The sequence below is a fragment of the Neolamprologus brichardi genome, chromosome 22, assembly GCF_056152115.1.
Source record: "Neolamprologus brichardi isolate AB-2024 chromosome 22, ASM5615211v1, whole genome shotgun sequence".
Lineage (NCBI taxonomy): Eukaryota > Metazoa > Chordata > Actinopteri > Cichliformes > Cichlidae > Neolamprologus > Neolamprologus brichardi.
In genome coordinates this window covers 18,242,829-18,264,973 of record NC_142124.1, presented here as the reverse complement: position 1 = coordinate 18,264,973, position 22,145 = coordinate 18,242,829, and the positions used below count along the sequence as shown (strand labels likewise).

Here is a 22,145-nt window from a genome sequence, read left to right as displayed (position 1 = left end):
ACAGCAAGCGATAGCTGAGGAGTAACACAGCGCAGCCCCTCCGTGTGATGCGACCTGGATACATGTGTTTAACCATAAAAACAATAGAACCGACATTAATAAATGAATAGTGAGACAGACTCTAGTTTTTCATTAGAGAACTCATCACACCTATAGCTGCTACCCGCCTGTCCCATTTCAACTGAGAGGCCACCATCAAAGAGACTTCATTCGGCATTTTTAATTGTGATACAATTTAATGCATTTGAAATCATTTTTAGTTTGTTCAGACTAAACTAGCAGAATGATCTAAACTCATTACAGAGAGACATTACATTCCCACAGTCGAAACACATGGATGTTATGTTAATTGGTGGTTCTAAATCGACCATAGGTATGAATGCAAGTGTGAATGCCTCTATGTGTTGGTCTAGACTGGTAACCTGTGCAGGGTGTACCCTGCTTCTTGTCTCATGACACCTAAGGTAGGCTTCAGTAGTGCACTGTGTAGCGCTGTGTGATGGGTCGTGGGATGTGCCGGTAGCTAAAGCGCTTTGGGTCGACTTCTGTGTTCAAATGTGCTATAGGCTATAAATGTTGGCTTTGACAGTGCATTCGTTTAAAATCACCCATGTCCATTTGGGTGCTTATTAGAAATTAATATTGAGTGGGAATTTTGTGGTAGTAGTGGTGGTGTCTGCTGTGCAGCCAAGATGGTGATAGTTAAGAATGATGAGTGTATAGTTTTTCAAAGCTCCATGCAGCGCTACTCGGTGCGCTGCATGGAGCCATATTTGCCTTTAAAATAGTAAGTAGGAGTGCAAAGCATGCAGCAGCATTGAGACAGCGCGTCCTTCATTTGACGTGGAAAACCTGTAGCTGTCTTTTTGTGTCAATTTAATAGATGGCCAAAATATTATGCTGCTTCTCAGTGAATAAGTTGCTGGAGGCAGTTGGAGTGCGGGCGTTTCCTGCAGTCAGTCGTGATTAAGACACATAATGTGTCACTACCCAGTTTAGCTCCCGCGGTATGGTTTTACTGCACGCCATTGCTCTTGTTTTTCCTCACTCCACGTTTTTGTAACTGCCCTTTCCTTTAAAAAATAAAAATAAACAAAGCAGTGGATAAATGCATTTTTTTAAAAAAGTTCCTGTTTATTCAAAGAATTCATGTTTGTATTTTTTTTTTTTTTTTTTTTGCTTAATGGGAGTAGTCTATTTTAGGTTATGTTAGGTCAAAGCACTTACAGATGAGGAAATGTGAAACAAATGGTAGTTATCTTGATGAGCCTGACTGATATACTGACAAATATATAATTTAATAGATATAATGACATTTGCACTAATTTAGGGTCAGACCCAACAAATTATTAACAAACCTGTGTGACTTTAGGTGAGGTCATTGCTCATATTGCAGTTCTCTAAATGCGCTCAAACCTTGGTAATGGTGGCCCCAGCTTTACTTCTGGTTAAATCCCATCAGCTCCTTCTTGAGATCTGCTGACCACCTCAGTTGTGTCCCACCTGTCTTCACTTTCTCACACTCTTTGCCTCAATCCCATTACACCGAGTTCAAATGTTACAGTCACAGCTTTCTTTGTGTTGTTTCTCAATCCTTGAGAGCTGCCCCTGACCCTTTGTAATCCATCACTGGAGATCCCCGCTGCCGTAGTAACCAAATTAAACGTGTCACAGAGTAATGATGATTGGCCTGAAATTCAGTCATAGCTTCGGTCAAGGGGGGGGGCAGGGGTATCTGTAGAGTAGTGTGAACATGTGTTTTGAGTCACGGGGATGTATGCCCAATAAACCCCTGTGAAGTCGGTGGTTTTCTGAGCAAGACTAATTTCTCTTCTAGGAGAAGTTTTCAAGATATCCAAGTTTTGTTTGTTCAAAAACAAGGTTTCAGTGAGCACCCTTAATCAACCTCCAGCCCCTCCGATGGAAGCTGTGTGAAGGCTGAGCTCGTGTTGGTGAAATGTCAGCGTTATGGATGCACACTGGTGTGTGAAGTGGCTGCCCATACACCTACTAAAGGGTTTGTAGGCTCTGTGCTAATTGGCCTGCTCCTGGTAACAATACAGCAGCTAAATGTCAGGGCTCCCTCAGCACTTTGTCTCCATGCTGGTTGCTTCTCAGTTCTGTATAATACTCTTCATTGATTAGAAAAAAACCCACTCAGGAGACAATAGACCTTGTGAGTTGGGCTGGAGTGGGAGGTTGTGTGTGTGGGAGTGTGGGTTAGTGTGTAAGCCTGATTATAAGCTCATTCAGGTCACTATTTTTCCAGCTTAGTGGATAATTTTTGCTAATATTGTTTATATAAATCTCACAGTTTATATTTTCCAGCCTCTTTGTCTACAGGAACATAAATCTTATATAACGTGTGCAAACAATTTTATGCTAAATTGTCCAGATATTAAAAAAAACAAACATTTTCTTTGAGGTGAAAACATCTCAACAATCACAAAGAAATCATGTGTAATTTCTATCCAAGTCTGGTTATAAAATACACATGAAGGCTTTTGCAGCCCCCATGAAACCACTCTGACATCATAAAATGACCCTCTGTCTGTGGTTATAATATTATTTCACTCCATTTACTATTTAAAAAGCTGACCACATCAGACATATTTCTTTAGTCTCTAACCATCCGTACTGTATACTGTATATGAATCGTCATAACACTGAGCCACAGGAAACCATCAGAATACGCTGACTCTACATTAGCGCGCAAAATGTGTGTGCGTAGCGCATGAGAGGTAAAAAAAACAAAACAAAAACAAAACCCTCAGACTTCCAGGATGAGTTAATGCATCTGCACAGATATAAAAGTGTAAGATGATTGCATCAAGACAGATTACGGTGGTGCTTAATTATAGTTCTTAAATCAATTTGTTTAGTGAATCATTGCTGATAATGCAAATAAGCATACAGAGTAGATAAAAGCAGCAACACCAGCAATAAGCAGAGTTATGTCCCCTACCTTTGTGTTTGCTGCCTCTTTTTTCCCGTTTCTTTTCACTTTCTGTCCTCCCTCGCTCTTCAGCTCAGTATCTCTCTCGGGTGCAAGAGTGGAATAACTGGTGTTTAAAGGAGGCTTTAATTTTATTTACTTTCTGTTCACATCGCTGGATTCTTCTGAGTACACTGAAATTTCTTTAAATGTCACTGAGCTACAAGCCCAATTCTAGAAATGTGTGGATGCTGTATAAAATGTAAATAAAAACAGAGGCAATTATGTGCAAATCTCATTAAACTTTATTTTATTCACATTTGAAAAAGGAAAACCAAAAGCCATGCTTCTGTAATAAATGCAGCATGCAGTTTAGCATTGTCTTGCTGAAATATGCAAGGCCTTCCCTGAATAAGACATCATCTGGATGGGAGCATGTGTTGTATATACTTGCATGTGACTTTTCAGCATCTGTCTTTCCAAATAAAAGCTGCCAATTTAATAGGCACTAGTGCACCCCTATACAATCAGACCTGCAGGCCTTTGAATCGTGTGCTGATAACAAGCTAAACTGTTCCTCTCCTCTTTAGTTTGGATAATGTAGTGTCCATATTATCCCCCCCAAAAAATTCAGATTTTGATTTGACTGGTCTGAGTCAGTTTTCAACTTGAAGAGAAGATGATGGCTTTTCTGGAGCATGTTCACATCTTCCTTGAACAGAAAAAAAGCTTCTGCATAGAAAGACGAAGAGGAAAATCTGAGGGAACTAAACAAACTCCATCAACTCATATGCAACCAGAAATAATACTCAGCATAGTAGAATAATAACAGGAATGAAAAACTAGGAGCATTAAATTGAAACCAAGCCATTCCAATTCATTCAAATGTAACTGTTACATGTTTCAGTAAGGTCTTCACATAATGTCAAGAGCAGCCACTGACACCACAAGGGTCATGTCCTCGATAATTTATGTGAAGATTACTAGACTTTTACTGAATGTCCATGAAATGATCAGTTATTCAAAGTGTTGCTCGCTGGTCAAAGTAACAAAGGAAAAAATATTTTTTAAAAGTCACCCATGAGATTAAAGTGGGACTGTGTGTTTTTACATATTGTGTGTTTTTATTTTGTCACTTGCTAATTTGTTTCAGTTTTACTTTCACTGACTGGTTAGATGTAGGTACTAAAACATACTTTGGTCATTTTAGGAAAAGGTTCAGGTTTAGGATCAAAGTTGCCATTTCACACAAGTAACCGTGCATGTCAAAAAATGACAAATTGGAGTGAGAGACCTGTCTCACTAATGCCATAAACTGGACCTTCAAGCTGTGCAGCCAAAGGACAGCTTGTGTGCAACTCCAGCATCTCTGGATCCGCTGTAAGACCACATTCACCTGTTTGCTTAGCCCTTTCTTAAAACTGACATGTTTATTAGTACCTTTATGAGTTCTTTAACTCAAGGTTTTGGACTGAAGTTGAAAACAAAAAGGGAAAATTTGCCTGCCAAAGATTAAAATATTATAAACCGACTGTTGCTGGGATGGATATCTGCTGTGGTTTTAAGAGGTGCACAGTCTTAAGCTCATATTTCAACTTTAATCCTGACAGCAATGGAAAAAAAGTGGAGAAAAATAGACAAGGGAGTTTAAAGTCAAGTGTTTTCAAAATGATAAGGTTTGAAAATATGTCTTGGAAGTATAAATTGTTGGAAAACCAACTAAATAAATATTGGAAATGTCCCTTGGAATTTGTGGATTAAAAACCCCCCAAATAAATTAGACCCAATGCTCTGGTAGTGAGTCACTGAAACCATTATGTTACTGATATTCAGACACACAGTAAAACCATTAAAGAAATGTGGCCTTTTAAAGTGCACTGTTATTTTCAATAATCCTTTAAGCTACATTTCATGTTCACAGTCAGTGAGAGGCTGGAGCAAACATCCAGGGAACGGAAGAAGCTTTCTGTTCTTCCTGCACCTAAACGAATAGTTTCAATGAATCAAAAGCAAGGAACAAAGGACTCGATTACACTGTGATGTCACATTAGTTGTGTGTGTGTGTGTTTGTGTGTATATGTGTGGCTGGCAGATACTTTTAAGGCTGCTGTGACTGGGAGTGAAATTCCCCAGCAGGGAAAATGTATCAGTCTAATTGGCACTCTGTTTAAAATTCATCATCTATGGACAGACAGTGGAACAGCGTGGCAGTCAGTGGCTCTTTGGTGTCTACGTTTGATTGTCTGGCTTTGCAGCAAGCTTGGCCTGCGACTGAGAGAGAACGTAATGAGCAGGAGCCTGCGTATGTAAAACAAACTGTTTGAGCACAAGTGTCAGGTAGCGCCACATCTCGTGATGCAAACTGCCGAGGTTGCACAGCACCGCTTCTCTCTTGACCTCTCAAGATGTAAATAATTTATCTAGTCTAATATTCCTGTAGGTTGTAGCATTCAGAGGAAAACAAACGTGTTCCTCTTGTTCCTGCACAAGACACTTATGTCCCCCCCACACACACACCCCCACTGCTGCCACCACACATATCAGCTCCCGCCTTTCCTGGTGTGCCAGTACAAGAACCTATGAATCGCTCAGTCAGCTTCTTTTCTTGTGAAAAAGCACATTTCATCTCATTTGTTTGCATTTTTTTTTTGCCTTAAAAAGTTTGCTGTCCCAGAAGGAGTAGGAGTAGGGGGAAGGGGTGGGGTAACCAATAGGCCCGGAGGCTGGCCTGCTTGGTGCCGTGCAGCCAACCTGCGCACATTTTCCCTGCAGTCGCTATTTAAGGAGAGTGAAATGCTATTAATATCTTTCTACCGTTTCCACCTTTCTCCAGTCTCTCCCTCCTCTTTTTCTCTGCTGACGACACACTTCCTCCTCCTTTTCACTCCCTGCTGCTTCACCTTTTTCCTCCCTTTTTCCTCTCCAGGCACAGCTCGTTAGTCCAATGAAAGTCTAGAACTGTGTTTATTGTAGTTTTCTTTTTGTGTCCCCATTACATGTAACTGTGATATGCTAAATTGCCACAGTGGCATTTGACATAGATTCTGATGTGTTTGTCAGACTATAAATAAATCTCACGTTCCAACCGAGCTTTTCTGAGCATTTGTTCAAGCCGGTCTATATGTTTGCCAGTGCGTGCCCTTGCAGAAGGTGTCACTGCAAGTGTGTGTTCAATAATTGGACTGTGCTGTTATTTGTGTTTGTGCACCTGGAGCATGTGCACAGATTGCAGGTCAATGCCTGAGAGTCGTCGTCAGAGCCTCAGGGATCCAGGCCGGCGCCGTCCACACAAACACGCAGACACACATGTACAGTAATAGGTACTATGACGTGACCCCATGGCCCTTTCAGTTTATGTCCATATTCACCTGCTCTTATTCTCCTGCTTCTCTTTAACTTCTTTCCCTTCACTGACTGAAATTGTGGAACTATTTTTCACTTTCACTTTAGGTACTTGATACGTAATTCTTATAAATATATGGTGAAAATAAAGACTACATTATCTCTTTTTCTTTCTCTGTCTTCTGTACTGCCGCCTCCTCGTCCTCCCCCTCCTCTGTTTTCTGTAACTGATAGCTGCTTTATCACCAAGTCGTGATTGAATCAAACCTGCATTTTCCCACAATCCAGCTCTGTTTCCCTCGACCTGGTATACTGGCTGGTGTACGCATAGAGTGTTAACATGCACACACAGTGTAATGAAACAATACACAATTTCATGTATGTTTATTAGAGCTGGTAACACCTTTTTATCTCACTTCAGCGTACTCACAGGCTGGCTGAAGTAATGTGAGAACTCCTTTTTCACTTATGTATGCTTACAGGAAAACAGCAGTAAAAGCACCTTGCCTAGCTTCCATTAAAAGCAATCTTCCTGCTCTGCGAGCTGCCGAACATTCATTTGTTGTCTGCCCCAACAGCAGACCAATGACCCTCTGGAGGTCTAAAGGCCCAGAGCCAAATTCTGTGCACTTTATACATACAGAGGCTTGTGGTCTGTATTACTGATCTTTAGAGTTTCAGCATAGAGATGCTTCTCTTTCTCTCTCGCCCTCTCTTACTGTGCTTGCATTTTTCTCGATTCTCCACCGTGTCCACGAGACAAATTACACTCTTGGATTTTGGAGAAAAGTCAGATATTCTCTGTACAAAGCAGAGCATGCATTATTCTTTTTATAAACTTCTGGGGCAATTACTAAGCCTTTGAGCAGACAGCCTTTCAGTAAACTTATTGAGTGGCTCACTTACATAATGTATTGTATTTATTACATCATGGCAATCTTTTTGATGTGAAACATCTACACTCATATGAAAAAGAAAGTTTTCACAGGACACATTTGCAGTCCTGTGGAAAACAATTAAGTACACACTCACTATAGGAATTAAGTAACAACCATGTGTTGCTAATCAAATCCACTTGATTAACTGATAAATAATAAGCGTGAGCATCGCTATAAAAGCGGAAGTTTTGGCAGGCTTCTTGTCTGGAGCATTCATGTGTGTGTTAACACAGTGCCAAGCAGGAACGACATCAACAGCAATCTCAGATTGATAGGCCATCCAAACACTTTGATCATCCACAGCAGAAACATATAAGTCAGTCTACCCATGATTGGGCGTCCCAGTAAATTCACCCCAAAGTCTGCAAAAAACCCAAGAGCTACATTTCAGAATCTACCCGCCTCAGTCATCACGGTAAATGTTAAAGTTGACGATGGCACCATTAGAGAAAGACTGCACAAGCATGGGTTGTTTGGAGGAGTTGCCAGGAGGAAACCTTTTATCTCTAAAGAGAATATAGCAGCTCAGCTTAAGTTTGCAAAGCTGCATCTGAACAAGCCACAAGACTTCTGGAACAATGTCCTTTGGACAGATGAGACCAAAGTGAAGATGTTTGGCCATAATGTACAGCACCAAGTTAGGAGAACACCGCATATTAGCACAAACACATCAAGTGTCACGATGATGGTGGAAGGATGTAGCCACATGACCTGAGTCGACCAAGACTTCGAAGAACACAAGTCAAATGTGGGTCATGCGACAGGATAACGCTCTCAAGCAGAGCAGGAAATCTCCAGCTGGATGTCTGAAAAATACAAGAATCAAGGAGCTGCAAAGGCCCAGTAAACGTCCATACCTCAACCTGATTGAAAAGCTGTAGTGGGAGCTTAAGAGAGCTGTGCATAATCAAATGCCTGCAATCCTCAATGAACTGAAGGTTTGTAAATAAGGCTGGGCCAAAATTCCTCCACAACGATGTGAGAGTCAAACAAAAAATGATTACTTCAAGTTAGTGCTGCCAAAGGTGGTTTTATAAGCTACTGAATCTCGGGCTGTACAGGACTGCACAGAGTGCTGTGAAAACTTTCTTTTTCACAGGACTGAATGTATGTTTATTTATAATGTGCTTTTAACCTTCTTTTCCTCTGAGGTCACCCGGGCCTGTCATCATCCTGTGCTGAATATGTAAAGCAACGGCACTTTGATCTCTACCTCATAAAAAACATTATATCTTTAATGCCTACCTCAAAAGAGCATTTTTACTCTGATATTTCTGTTCTTTCTTCTCATAATTCTTACATCTCAATCCATTTTGAATCTTTTTTTTTTAAAAATAACCTCAATATAAGGGTACTTTATTGAGGCAGGCTAAAGTCAAAGCTGAGTCAATTTTCTTTCAGTGTCCCATGAGGCCAACCATGCTGAATTGGTGGATTTCAACTGATGCTTTGCTCTTAATTGACATTTCCCTGAAAGGGAGGGCGTGATGGTGTGTGGTGATACTGGGGTGGATGGAGAAATGTGCCTTCAGCAGAAATGTGACTCCCTCTCGATATTCATCATGTGTGGCCTAACTGTCTGCTTGTCTATTTTGCTTGATTATACATTTATATCTTAATGTATAATAAGTAGAAAGAAGCAAATGCGTCTACTTGGTGGATCTTAACAGGCCTCTTAAATATATAGAAGAGCCGTAACAGAACGTAAAAGTGAAGGCAATGAAAAAGGAAATCATACATGTCAGATCACTTTAAAAATCTGGATGTTATGCAGTATCAGTGGTCTCTTTGACTGAATTTGGGCATATTATATTTTCCCAAGCACTAGTCAGCATTGCCATCCAAATAGCTTTGTTATTTGTATTAGTAATAAACAATTTACCAGTGAATTATTTCAAAGGATTTTTGTCTTTATTTGAGCCAAGGAGCTAAGTGGGGTTGGTGGTCAGAAAAAATGGAGGGAAACTTTGTGCTTACTGATTTTAGGATCTTATTTTCCTTTGACATTTGCACCAATCAGGCACACTCCTTATAGGTGAAGTGAATAAATAACATTTATTCACTCATTACAATGCTCTGCTGGGAAACCTGGGATCATAGGGTTAATGTATATATTAGACGCAGAGCAGAGTTCTGCATGGCAACAGCACTCCCCGAAGGCAGCAGCCTCCCCCGTTAGAACAGAAATACTCAGGAGTATTATTGAGGAGCACTTGAGGTTTTCACCCCAGATGTTGATGCGATCTTGACCTACGGAGGCTCTACACCCAGGCCCTGATTGGTCAGAGCTATTTTTGGCAGCACAAGGGGGGGACCTCCTTGACATTTTGTTTTAATGTTGTGACAGATAAGGGTACATATTCAACATACTGGAGAAAATGTGATAATGTCCACACCATTTATGTAACTTTACCTCTCTGCAGCACCACCGTGGATTTTGAATCAAACAATTTGGAGCCTGTATTTCATGAATAGTTAATGAAATAGTTTGATTAAACATGTGGAATTAAAGCTCAAATTCTGCACTTTGTGCTTCAAATCAAACGACTGTTTGATTTAAAATCTACTTTGGTCTTTTAATGCTACATGTACGTTTGGCTGATATTAATGCTCATCTGTGGCTTGTGAACAGGATGAGGTGAGTTTTGAAGGGTTTGTTGCATCACAGCAGAAGTAGATTTTATAAATATGCAGACTAGTTGCAGAAACGGATACGATGACTCATTGAACTGTATAGAAATTGCTGTATGCAAGGGATAGTATTGTACTCAGGTAAATGCAGAGTTGTGTTTCTACGGGAGTGTTGTGTCTGCATTTTGTAAAAGTCAAGCTGTCGATCCCGCTGTCTGTGCTCTAACTTGTTTCCTGTCATAAAGCACAAGTCAATGAACCCCCCTGAAATGCTGCTCCAACGAATCTCCTCCTCACCGTATTACACACAACGCTTTGAGTTAATTGGAGAGGAAAGAGAGGGTTTAGTCAGCACATTGCTCAGCTGATGAATGACCAAAATGCATTGTTTGCCGAGAGTCATCTCAGTGTATTTTTCAAACTATCCCTTCTGTGGCTGGAGCACTGTTTACGCATCAGTGGGCTAAAAAATATACAATGGTAATTAGGAAGTGTCTGTTTATTCACGCGTGGTGTCCGGTGTCTTTCTAGCTGTCTAAGATCTACTCTGTCTTTCTATTTGTAGCGTCTCGCTATTGGGAAACTGCGGCTGGGCAGGCAGACAAAACAAAAACAGTCTGAGAAGTCGCTCACTGACTCACATCTCACATTCAGTTGAGAAGAGTGAAAGTGAGACGTGTTTTTTTTTTTTTTTTACGAGAGCACGAGTTAAACCATTCAGATCAACTAAATCTTTACTGCTGGATTTTAATCAGCTAAATTGATAATGAAGGTTAATATTATCGGCTGATAATTAGCTGTTTTTATATTGAAATTTCTAACGGCCAATAAGTGAAAAAGAAAAAAAGAAAAGAAGAAATGAAAGAAGCACCCATAAACCGTGTTACGAGTGTTGGGGTTGCATAGTTTGTCCCCCAGAGAGAACTTTCGAACTTTCCTGTGAGACACAGTCAGCTGATCCAAGAAAAGTCAGGCAGAGTGTGAACAAGTAAATAAAAAACTAAACTCAAACAAATCTGATTGTTTCATGTGTCTAAAAAAAGAAAGAAAATCAGCCGATATTTTGGAATTTTAGAGTTTTAAATCACCTAATATTGGTATCAGTATCGGTCTTAAAATTCCTAAAAATCAGCCAGTCTCTATAATTTCTTAACATTTTGTAAATTTGTAAAATATATTTAGTTATTATATACTTATTAATAATTGGGAAGTATATACTTATTATATACTTTCCATTATATTTAACGTATTATATTTAATCCATCCATTCATCCATTTGCTTCCGCTTATTCTTTTCAGGGTCGCGGGGGGTGCTGGAGCCTATCCCAGCTGTCATAGGGCGAGAGGCGGGGTACACCCTGGACAGGTCGCCAGTCTGTCGCAGGGCCAACACACAGGGACAGACAACCATTTGCACTCACGTTCACTCGCACATTCACACCTAATGGCAATTTGGATTATCCAATTAACCTATCCCCACAAGCTGCATGTCTTTGGACGGTGGGAGGAAGCCAGAGTACCCGGAGGGAACCCACGCAAACACGGGAAGAACATGCAAACTCCACACAGAAAGACCCTGGCCTGATGGTGGAATTGAACTCAGGACCTTCTTGCTGTGGGGTTATGGTGGCCCTTTAAAGCAGTACTTAGCCACCCTTTTTGTCTGATTTTAATAAGTTCCTCTTCATCTGTCGTCATGTTCCAAATGTGGTCTTTTCACTTGTCTTAAATAACTTTTCAGTAGCTGGGACCACATCCTCATTTGTAGGAGGCGTGTGCATGAATTGAGCCTGCGGTTTTGGGGAAAGGCCTCAGAGGGGAGTAGCATTGGGCCGGGCAGATCCGCATGCACTAATGAGAGGTGAATGAATTGAAAAAGGGAGCGAGGAAAAGCCGACAGAACGCCAAAAAGGATGAATGTGTGGTCCTGGTCCTGAAATTCAGATAAATTATCTCCAATGAAACATACTCTTTGAACACTTTCACACACTTAATTTACTTTTTAGTATAGACCATATTTTTAACCCGTTCACACTATTTTGAGAAATAGTACAACATCATTGCAAACACTCACTTCTTCTGCTCCAGCTTTGCTCACCTAATAATTGATTTCCTCCCAGGCTTCTGATTGGCCTACAGTTATATACATACAGTCGCTTTGGCGTGGTCTTGGCAGCGCTTGATGTAGTTTTTAAAGTTTTCGTGTGGAGGGAGATGTGTTTTAGACGGTGTTTGTGTGCATTAGATTTAAAGAGTAAAAGCAGAAAGCCCCCATTTAAAAATATACCCGTGCACATGTCAATGTAGCCTCATCTACGTCGACTTGCTACAGCTTTTTAATATAGTAATGAATGACTATGTGCAGCTGTATATTCTCAGCTGTATATTCTTTACATCCTGGCGTCACACGTGCTGTTTGAATGATTATTTTCCCCCTAAAAAAACACGTAGATCTATTTCTTCACATCATGACCAAAGAAATAAATCCACATATTGCCTCCTGTCTATCTGTGCTGTCTTCCCTGGACATTTGTTAGTTTTTCCTGATCAATCAGTCAAGAGGTCACAAAAAAGATCTACTCATTTATACTTGCTCCTGCCTGTTATTTTTGATGTTTTCTTACACTTCATGTGAACCCAAGAGATGGTGATGGAGTGAGACAAATCAGGTCTTTCTTATCATTTCTTCTTCTGCTGAACATAAATATGTTTCCAATTTCTTTTTGTTTTTGTTTCACACTTGGCTGTTGTCCTCTGTCCCAGTGGAAAATTTCTCAGTGGAAATGGTATACAGATCAGGCTTTGTGTGCTTCTCAGTTCAGCTGTTGTCGTCTGACCTGCTGTATTTTTGCAAAGCAGCTTTTAAATGCAAACGCTTTAAATGCATTTCATTTCTCACACATTAGCCCAGTTAGAGACTTGTTGATCGTATTACTGAAGATAAAGGGCACCATTGTGCGAGGCTTTGAGAACTGGTTTGGGGTCCAGCAAGTGTTCTCTAACTTTGGGCTGTGACATGTTGACCAGCTGGACCAGCAGCTGCCACCTGGATAATCCTGCCTTGTTGTTCTAGATTTCAAATGGCACAAAGGGCAGCCAGGGAGAGGTTGTGTGTTTGTTCATTTCTCTCAGCTCTTTTTTGCTGTATCTTTTACCCACTTTGTTCTCAAATGGTCCTTCCATGTTCATTGTTATTGTGCTGTGGATCATGTTGTGGAGCTGCAGAGTTGCAGTATGTAGTTAAAGCCAAAAGCAAAGCAGCTGGGCTCCATCACGCTATTGGGGTGATCTGTGATAATCTTACCATTGTTGAGGTAATCTCGGTGTGGGTAATGAAGTTCTTGTGATTGTCTGACGGTTAGTTTTTAATCCTCCTCTCACCGAGAATATGGGATTAAATAAATTCATTGTAGCTCTCTTGAGGAACCAATTATATATATATAAAAACAATAACGTCATTAACGGATAATGAAAATAAAAAGAAACATTATTTTCTAACATATCACCATGCTGAGCCTCCTTTAATTGCACTGTCAACACTTACACTGAATCTAACAATAACCTTTTCCACCTGTTAAGTGGGACAGCGAGGTACAGTAGTGCCAGTGTTTTCCTCTTTTAGGCCCCACGCAATTCCAGAAACACAATAACATGAAATTAGAGTTGATGCCCCGTGCGTAGTGAAAATGTTGTTGAATGGCATCAAATATTTTGTTGTTAACAGCTAATGTCTGCATGTGAGAACTTTACCGTGATAATAGATTCGGCATTTTAAAATGTTCCCTAACAGTTGTCCTGAACTTAATGATGGAAATTCTGACTTCCCACATCTGCAGAGACACTGAAAAAAATTAAATGTTTATATTAAGATGAGAGCAGCTTAAGCATGAGACAGAATCAGTCAGAATTTATGTTGTGTTTAATTTCAGGGGAGTTCTTCAGCTCAAGTGGCCATTACTTCTGTGGGGCGAAGCTTTTTTTCCTAGCTGAACCGCAGGTTTCCATTTGCTTAAGAAAGGGACATTTCAAATTTAAAAGATCTATTGTCCTAATCTAAAAGATTATTTTAGATTATTTATTTTATTATTTTATCCATAATAATAATAATACTAATAATAATAATTATATTATATTATATTATCCATGTGCCATGAGACCAACCCTGCTGAATTTTTATTATATTATATAATATATTCCTGATGATTATATATGATTATATATATAACTGTGATGTTATATGTGGAATCTTACTGCCTGACAATACTGTCACCCAGTAAAATAATAATAATAATAATGGATTGCATTTATATAGCACTTTTCTAGACACCCAAAGCACTTTACATTCACTCTCACATACACACACTAGTGAAGGCAAACCACAGTTGTAGCCACTGTGACAGAAGCGAGGCTGCACCATCGCACCATCAGCCCCTCTGGCCAATACCAGTAGGTGGTAGGGTGAAGTGTCTTGCCCAAGGACACAATGACCAGGACAGACAGAGCTGGGGATTGAACCGGCAACCTTCTGGTTACAAGATGCGCTTCCCAAACCCCTGAACCACTTTCGCCCCAAAAACTTAATGGGGCGAGCCACACTTAACTTAGTGTGGCAGGAAGCAGAGTTGTTTTTTCACTAATTGGAAGATCGGTGGTTCATTCTGTGGTTCCTGCATTCCTCAAGTCAACTTGTCCTTGACCAAGATACTCAACCCTGAAAACTTTACCTGATGTTTGAATCGTGTGTGGTAGGAATGTTATTGTATAAATTTGGCTTGTTTTGTGCTGCGAGTGGAGAGCGAGACTAAAATATCATTAGCATGTCACAATAAAGGTTTATGGCAGGAATAAGCAGTACTTCTGATACACAAACCACACTCAGAAGATCAAGTGATTGGTGCTGTTTTTCTTGTCTTCTGATTTATCTTTAGCTGTTTTATTGATTTCATTGATCGTTCGCAGAGTTATTCAAGATGTTTCACAACAGAATGAAATAGTTTCTGGCTTGTGTGTGGAACACATTTTTATTTTTTGATAATAAAAATAAAAATACAATTAAATATGAAAATAAAATAAAATTTAAACATTTATTTATTTATAACTTTTATATACTCACTTGCCAGGGGGATATTTTGAGTCCATGCAAATTGTAACCTCAGTTTCCTGTTCTTAGCTCCCAGCACTGGGTGCAGTCTTCTGCTGCTCTAGCTAATCTGTGTATTTAGAGATGTTCTGTATATCTTTAGTTACTGTTGCCTTCCTATCAAAGCAGTCTGCCCCTTTTCCTCTGACCTCTGACATCAACAAGGTTTTTTTTTCACTCAGAGAACTGCTGCTCATTGGATATTTTCTCTTCTTCAAACTATTGTCAGTAAACCCTAGAGACGGTTGTGCACAGAAGGTTGTGCATTGCTGCTCATTAGATATTTGCAATAATGAACCGTTAAATCAGGGTACGTGATAAGGTGGCAGTTGAATGGCCTGACAATTTATGCAAAAAACAAACAAACTTGGTTCCATGATTGATTTTTGTCCTACTCACTGAATATGACCGTTTGCATTGTGTTACAGATCAGCAAGTGTTTTCCTGCTTTGTGTGCAGTAATTTTTTGTGTTAGCGGTTAATCATGCAGAGACTAAACAATATATGTAATGAACTGTGTGTGTAACTGGTGTGTTTTTGTGTGTGTTTCAGTTTTCTTCTGGTGTTCAGCTGCTTAGTGCTGTCCGTGTTCTCCACCATCCCCGAACACCAGAAAGCTGCAAACCAAGGTCTCTTCATCCTGGTAGGACCCTTTCTTCCCTCTAGTTTGCCCTCTTATTTATACTTATACAAACACATTTATGGCAGCTCCAGTGCACATCGTCACACGCTGTCCTTGCATGCATGCCGTCTTACTTGCTGCAGTCCATCCATGCGTGCTTGCGTATGTGCTTTTCTTTACCGTTAGCGGCGCAGATAGCCATGTAAGCAGGTGGGAGGATTCAGGTGTTGTTGACTGCGCAGGAAATCACAGACATGATGCACTAATCCTAATAGCTATCCCTTAATCCCCTCTCTTCCTCTGTACTTCAGCTGCTTTAGTGAAAGGTAATGGACACCCTTTTCCTCCTTCCTAACCTGACTCGTCCTCTCTCAGCCACCTTTTTCCCCTCTCTCTTCCCACCTTGCGCTTCGTAACGTGTTATTTAATGGTAGTACTCTTCACTTCCACATTCCCTCCCTTCACTCTTTCGATCAATCACCTGGCCATTAGCAGACAATCACCCATTAGTGGATTTTACTTACATGAACATTTGCTCTAATGACAGATTGGTTTAGCGCATTATAAACTGTCTGCACGGTCTAGAAACCTGAAAGCAGGAAAGACGCGTGGAAAATGGTTTGACTTGAGTCAGAACTCTAAAGCTGTTAAATTTTCAGTTTAGAAACTGAACATATGACACGAATGTCCCAGGCTACGGTTTTTCTCTCTCTGCTAAGACCTTTAAAATGATATCATGGGAAAGGTTAAATAAACAGAGTGCAGGGAATGTAAATCATGTTATGAAGATTCACATTAGTTCATGTGTTACTGTAAAAAAAATGTAAAATATACTTCCCAGCTAGATGTTCATCACATGCAGTGTGACATATTGTGTACTTTTCATGTTACCATGATCCTTTCCACAGCACTGATATTTTTCCTTTTTTTTTTCTTTGTGGTCTCTCAACACAGAGGCTGTGTTGAGTTCACTTGAAAGGTAACATGGTCCTTTTTCCGAAAAAGGCGTTTAGCATGTGGCTACAACACAAGCTGAACATAACCATGATCCAAAATGGATCACTGGCAACTTGATAGGCGTTGGGCACATAAACACCAGATTGCTACTTTGAATAAAATAGACAGCTCTGTTTGGGAGGCAGTTAGTGAGCGTGACACTGGTTTAACAATTTAATGGGAACCCTGTAAAATGATGATTAGTTGAACAAACATAACTGACCCCTCTTTCACTCTGTGTGTGTCGCTTGCAGGAATTTGTCATGATCGTGGTGTTTGGCTTGGAGTACTTCATCAGGGTTTGGGCAGCCGGATGTTGCTGCAGATACAGAGGATGGAAAGGACGACTGAAATTTGCCAGGAAGCCTTTTTGTGTCATAGGTTAGAGTGTGTTTATTTGTGTTTTCCACCTGTTTTCTACTGATTTGGTGCTGAAAAAGCAGCTTAAAGTTGGAACCACTGACATTTATGGCATTAAGAGGGGGTGAAATTTCATAATTCACAGAAGGAGCCTGTAAGGGATGTTTCTCCTCTTATGGGAATTGCCTCTATAATAGCTACATTATGTAACACTGGAATAAGCCTGCGCCGCGTCGCTGGAAAATATGTGAAACTATTAATGTATTCATATAAAAGTATCCCTCGGATGCTGTTTCTTTCTTTGTCATGATGTGAACATCTTCTCTCTAGACTTCATTGTGTTCGTGGCGTCACTGGGAGTGATTGCAGCAGGCACGCAGGGCAACATCTTTGCTACGTCCGCCCTGCGCAGCATGCGTTTTCTTCAGATTTTGCGTATGGTACGCATGGACCGACGAGGAGGCACCTGGAAACTTCTGGGCTCCGTGGTGTATGCTCACAGCAAGGTGGGAATGACAGGCTGATAAATATGCAGTTAGGTCCCTATGTTTTTGGACGGTGACACAAAGTAAGATTTTCAAAAGTAGCTTAAATAAGAGTTTTTCAAATCAAACAATGGCCAAATCAGTTTCTTAATTTCAGCACAACAGAGCAGCTTTTCAGTTACTGGAGTCAAAACTGGGGGTGGAGAAACCCACGAACAAGCAAGGAGGAAACATTTCAATGATGCCCCTGGGATCTACACTTCAGCCACTAAATGCAAAATTTAATCTGCATATTAAAAACAATCATTTAGCTTGGCAGGTATTTTAAACCTGTGAAAATGGGGAGCTGTGTATAACAACATCTGTAGTTTGCACTTTGCACTTCAGTGGCATGGTGACTGTTTGATTTAAAATCCACTGTGGTGGTGTACGTTGTCCAAACTCATCATACACATGTTCTGCCATGTAAACACTGTTTATCTGGTTTATGTTTAAGCAATAACATTTCATTGATTAAGTTGTACACTGAAAATGAAAAGTAAGCTAACACACACTAGCCACTTGCAGCATTATGGATTATTATAAGAGCAGAGAGGAGGCTGAGGGCTGCCATTAAAAGGCCCGCGATGACATGATGGGAACTAATGGGATAAATATCTCAATAGCTTTCAGCGTTAAGGAATATCTTGTGACTCTAATGGATGACCAGCCGTTGTTTGATTACATTCACTGGCCTCAAACATCAAACTCGCTGCTCATTTCTGGCAAATTAGCTGTTACCTTGTTGTGCTGACTTCATCGCCTCTCACCCAGCATTCGGTTGGAGAACACGTATATATACGGTTGTCATGATGATAATAGTGATGAATTGATGCATCAGCTGTCAGAGCAGCAAAGTCAAAGTGGAAGCCAAATGTGATTATGATGAGATTTTAGCCCATAATGATAATAGAGATACAGCAGAGACTGTGGTGGATTGTGATGCTGCTGACAGGTGTGACTAATACCACTGTCTGTCTCACAGGAGTTGATCACAGCCTGGTACATAGGTTTCCTGGTCCTGATCTTTGCCTCCTTCCTCGTCTACCTGGCAGAGAAAGACATCAACTCAGACTTCAACACTTATGCAGACTCCCTCTGGTGGGGGACTGTGAGTATTGCTAACTGTGCCCATATATGGACTCCCTTTGCAAACATCCCTTATCTTATCATCTGTGATTTAAATGCTCGAGTATACCCAGATGACATAAACATAATCGAGGGCTTGCAAATATCAGAGGACCACTGGGATCTATAAATTAAGATTCAGGAGGTGGTAAATGTCTTGTTTTTGGCCAGTTTGTTTAAAGAAGACTCAGCTGTAGGTGAATGATTGTTGTGTTGTGTTATCTGAATGTGCATTTCACAAACCTTTAGGTATGTGAGCTGTGCATTTTGTCCGTCTGACTGTCAGCAAGACTGCAAAAAATCTGCCAGGCTGAGTTCCACAATGGAGCAAGAGCAAAAGAAGAGCCTATTAAGTTTTGGCGTGGATCCACAGAGCTTCTATTAAACTTCTCACTCTTAGTCTTAGAGGAGGGTTCAGCGTGAGATAATTCACAGTGATTTCATAATTAACAAAACTTGTGACCTCTAGTCACTGCAAAACATCTTATGAAAGATTGCTGTGGTTTTTAAATTGACACAAATCACAGGTGGAAGTGAGTGCACTTGAAATAATTTGCTCTTTTTAAAAGAAACAGTGCAACATGTCAGTGCAGTTTTTGAAAACTGGTAATTTATTAGGCCTCTCCTATTTTGAGCTCGAGATCTGTATTTCTTCCTCTACTCAGATAACTTTAACTACGATTGGCTACGGTGACAAGACCCCTCATACGTGGCAGGGACGGCTCCTAGCTGCGGGCTTTGCTCTTCTGGGAGTCTCTTTCTTTGCCCTGCCTGCTGTAAGTCTCCTATATTTACTCACAGTTCGCGACTCCTTCGGCATTGCCCAAAGTCACGAGTTGCACTCCTGACATTAATTTGATCTTTGACCCTCAGGGAATTTTGGGGTCAGGCTTTGCCTTAAAGGTTCAAGAGCAACACAGGCAGAAACACTTTGAGAAGAGGAGGATGCCTGCAGCAAACCTGATACAGGTGACGGCCACAGCAAGAGTCTCAAAAGCTGTTTCATTCGCACTCAAGTAGGAAACCACACAGGCTGCTAACCTTCACTGTTTTTATCGCTTTGTGTTTTTTTTCTTCAGGCTGCATGGCGTCTCTACTCAACAGATGCCAAACACTCCTATCTAACAGCTACTTGGTACTTCTACGACAGCATGTTGCCTTCTTTCAGGTAGGCGCTCCTACCAGGCTGAGCACTGAGTGGATTCAGCCATCAGAAATCTGCGGGCACCTTTGGCCGTGTTTGGTTGGAGTGTAAAGGCAGACAGAGATTTGAGAGTTGCATCAGAACATTTCTCAAAAAGCAAATCCTGAAACATGTAGAGAAGTTTGTAGTTTGGTTTCTGCTCATGCGTTCATATCGCTGCACACATCATGTCTGCTACCTGCAACCCTCTCTCAGTTAAACTGAGGATTGTAGTGACAGAAATGATTTTGATTTGCTCTCCATTTATTATTTAAGATTTCTGCCACCTCGTTTATTTTTTCAGATTTTTCTTCTACGCAGTGGTTTCTTACATTTTGCATTTATGTATTAATTTGACTAATTTTTATTTGCTTAAAAGGAGGGGAACCTGAGAAACATGAAGAGACACGTGCATCTGTTTACATTTAAATTAAGTCAGACTTGCACTGCCTGATTCTTACGCTTCACACGTGTACAGTACCGTGCAAAGTCTTGAACTACTCCTCATTTCTTTATGTTTTGTTACCTGGCAATTATCAGAGGAATGCTTTGTTTGTTTATTTATTTATTTACTTAAGCCACTTAACATTGTCCTACGAATCATTCAAGCAAAAAAATGAAAAATAAAGCGCTGAACCAGTTCTGCTTCTGTGTCTAACAGACGACAAAGAACCAAGGTTAAATTGTATCAGTTTAAAGAAACTGAACATGTGGACAAATGGCAGATCTAATACTGTAATAATACTAATAATATCTGTAGCAGATGAGCAGTATCTGAAAGCTATGGCTGTTAAAATGGGGAAGAAATCCAGCAAAGACCTGACACAGGACTTAAGAGATGCATCTGGCCCTTCAGTCGATCCATCTCCTGTTCACTAAATCCTCATCAGAAGTAGTCTCAGTGGAAGGGTGGCTGCCAAGAAGCCATTATTAAGGAATGGAAACCTGAAGAAAAGGCTGAGGTATGCCAAACTGCACCAGAACTGTACTGAAAAACAGTGGCAACAGGTCTGATGGAGGGATGAATTCAAATTTAGCATTTTGTTTAGAATCGTCAGAATTTATGGAGGAGGTCAGGAGAAAGGTGGAACAGTGTCAACAGCCATGTGTGAAACATGCTGAATCCTCTGTCATGGTTTGGGGGCTACATTTAAGCCAGAGGATCAAAAAGTGTCAAAACTGATGGAATTATGAACACAAAAAAGCCCACTGATGTAGTGCCATATGGAAATCATCTGATTTGTAACGGCTTCATTTTTCAGGATTGCAGTGATCACAAACACATTGCCTATTGAGTGAAAGCAAACCTGCATAAAAACACAAAGAAACACTATCAGTCATGGATTGGCCTCCCCAGAGCCCAGACATCAACATTATTGATCACGCTGACAAAGAACCGAACAAAAGGTAGCCAACAGAAGAGCTTTAAATGTCCTTCAAGGAGTCTGAAGAAATATTACTGAAGACTGCTTAAAGACTCGATAAGAAAGCTTGCCTTTTCCCTAGTATTTTGTGTTTCCATGTATGTTTGCACGTGTTTTTAATATCTCTGTGCACCTATTTCCCATTTTCATAGCAAAATATAAACAAATCAGCTTTGGCTCAAGACATTTGCACAGTACTCTACATCTTAGATCTTTCATGTATCCCTCTTCTTTTGAGCGTTTGGACCATCGATTTGGCCTTTTTGTTAGTTTTTCCTCCATTTGTTGCCTTTTTGTTCATTTGTTCATGTGTTTTTTGTTTATTTGTGCACGTGGGTGTCAGAGAACTGACGCTACTGTTCAGTCACCTCCAGAGACAGCGTAACACCAAGAAGGTTCTCCACAACTCCTACCACACGCTGCTGTCTGGGCTGCGGCCCTACAGCTCCCCCTACCTGTCGGGGGACAGGTACGCAACAGCCTCACAGTACATCCAGGCAGGGTGACAAAAGTCTGCCTATAGTCCTGCTGTAGGCAATAAGACACAGAACAATACACTCAGCAGGTGTACACATGCAAAAGACACGCTGCTTCCAGAGCTTTCTGCATGGACGCCTTTTATCTAACAGTTCTTCACTAATGTGATCTGAGACCACTGTGTTGCAGGCCCTCCTGCTTCTCTGCATCTTTGTCTGCTTTAGCGCATACTCCTGCCATTTCCACCACCTCTTGCTGTTCACTCACCAGTTTCCTCTTCCTGTCTTCATCTTTCTTCCCCTATTATTTCTATCGTATCTTTTCCATGCCATCCATCCTCCATCCTCCATCTGTTCTCAGGAAGGCAGAAGTTCCATGCAGGTTTGTTCTCCAAGTCATGAGATGTGCTTGTTGAGTAAAGGGCATTCATAGCTGGGATAGATTC

The 22,145-nt window shown here is 40.6% G+C and overlaps 1 protein-coding gene across 6 annotated transcripts in view; it reads left to right on the top strand.

Moving 5' to 3' along the window:
* kcnq4 (potassium voltage-gated channel, KQT-like subfamily, member 4) overlaps positions 1-22,145 on the top strand; it is a 59,956-nt gene that overhangs the window by 23,338 nt on the left and 14,473 nt on the right. For all 6 annotated transcript variants that reach the window (XM_087835319.1, XM_035906561.2, XM_035906562.2 and 3 more), the window contains 8 exons: positions 15,539-15,629; positions 16,859-16,985; positions 17,295-17,470; positions 18,474-18,599; positions 19,282-19,392; positions 19,490-19,585; positions 19,696-19,784; positions 21,567-21,692. In XM_087835319.1, the coding sequence (XP_087691445.1) occupies positions 15,539-15,629; positions 16,859-16,985; positions 17,295-17,470; positions 18,474-18,599; positions 19,282-19,392; positions 19,490-19,585; positions 19,696-19,784; positions 21,567-21,692 (942 nt within the window). The remainder of the gene's footprint in view (positions 1-15,538; positions 15,630-16,858; positions 16,986-17,294; positions 17,471-18,473; positions 18,600-19,281; positions 19,393-19,489; positions 19,586-19,695; positions 19,785-21,566; positions 21,693-22,145) is intronic.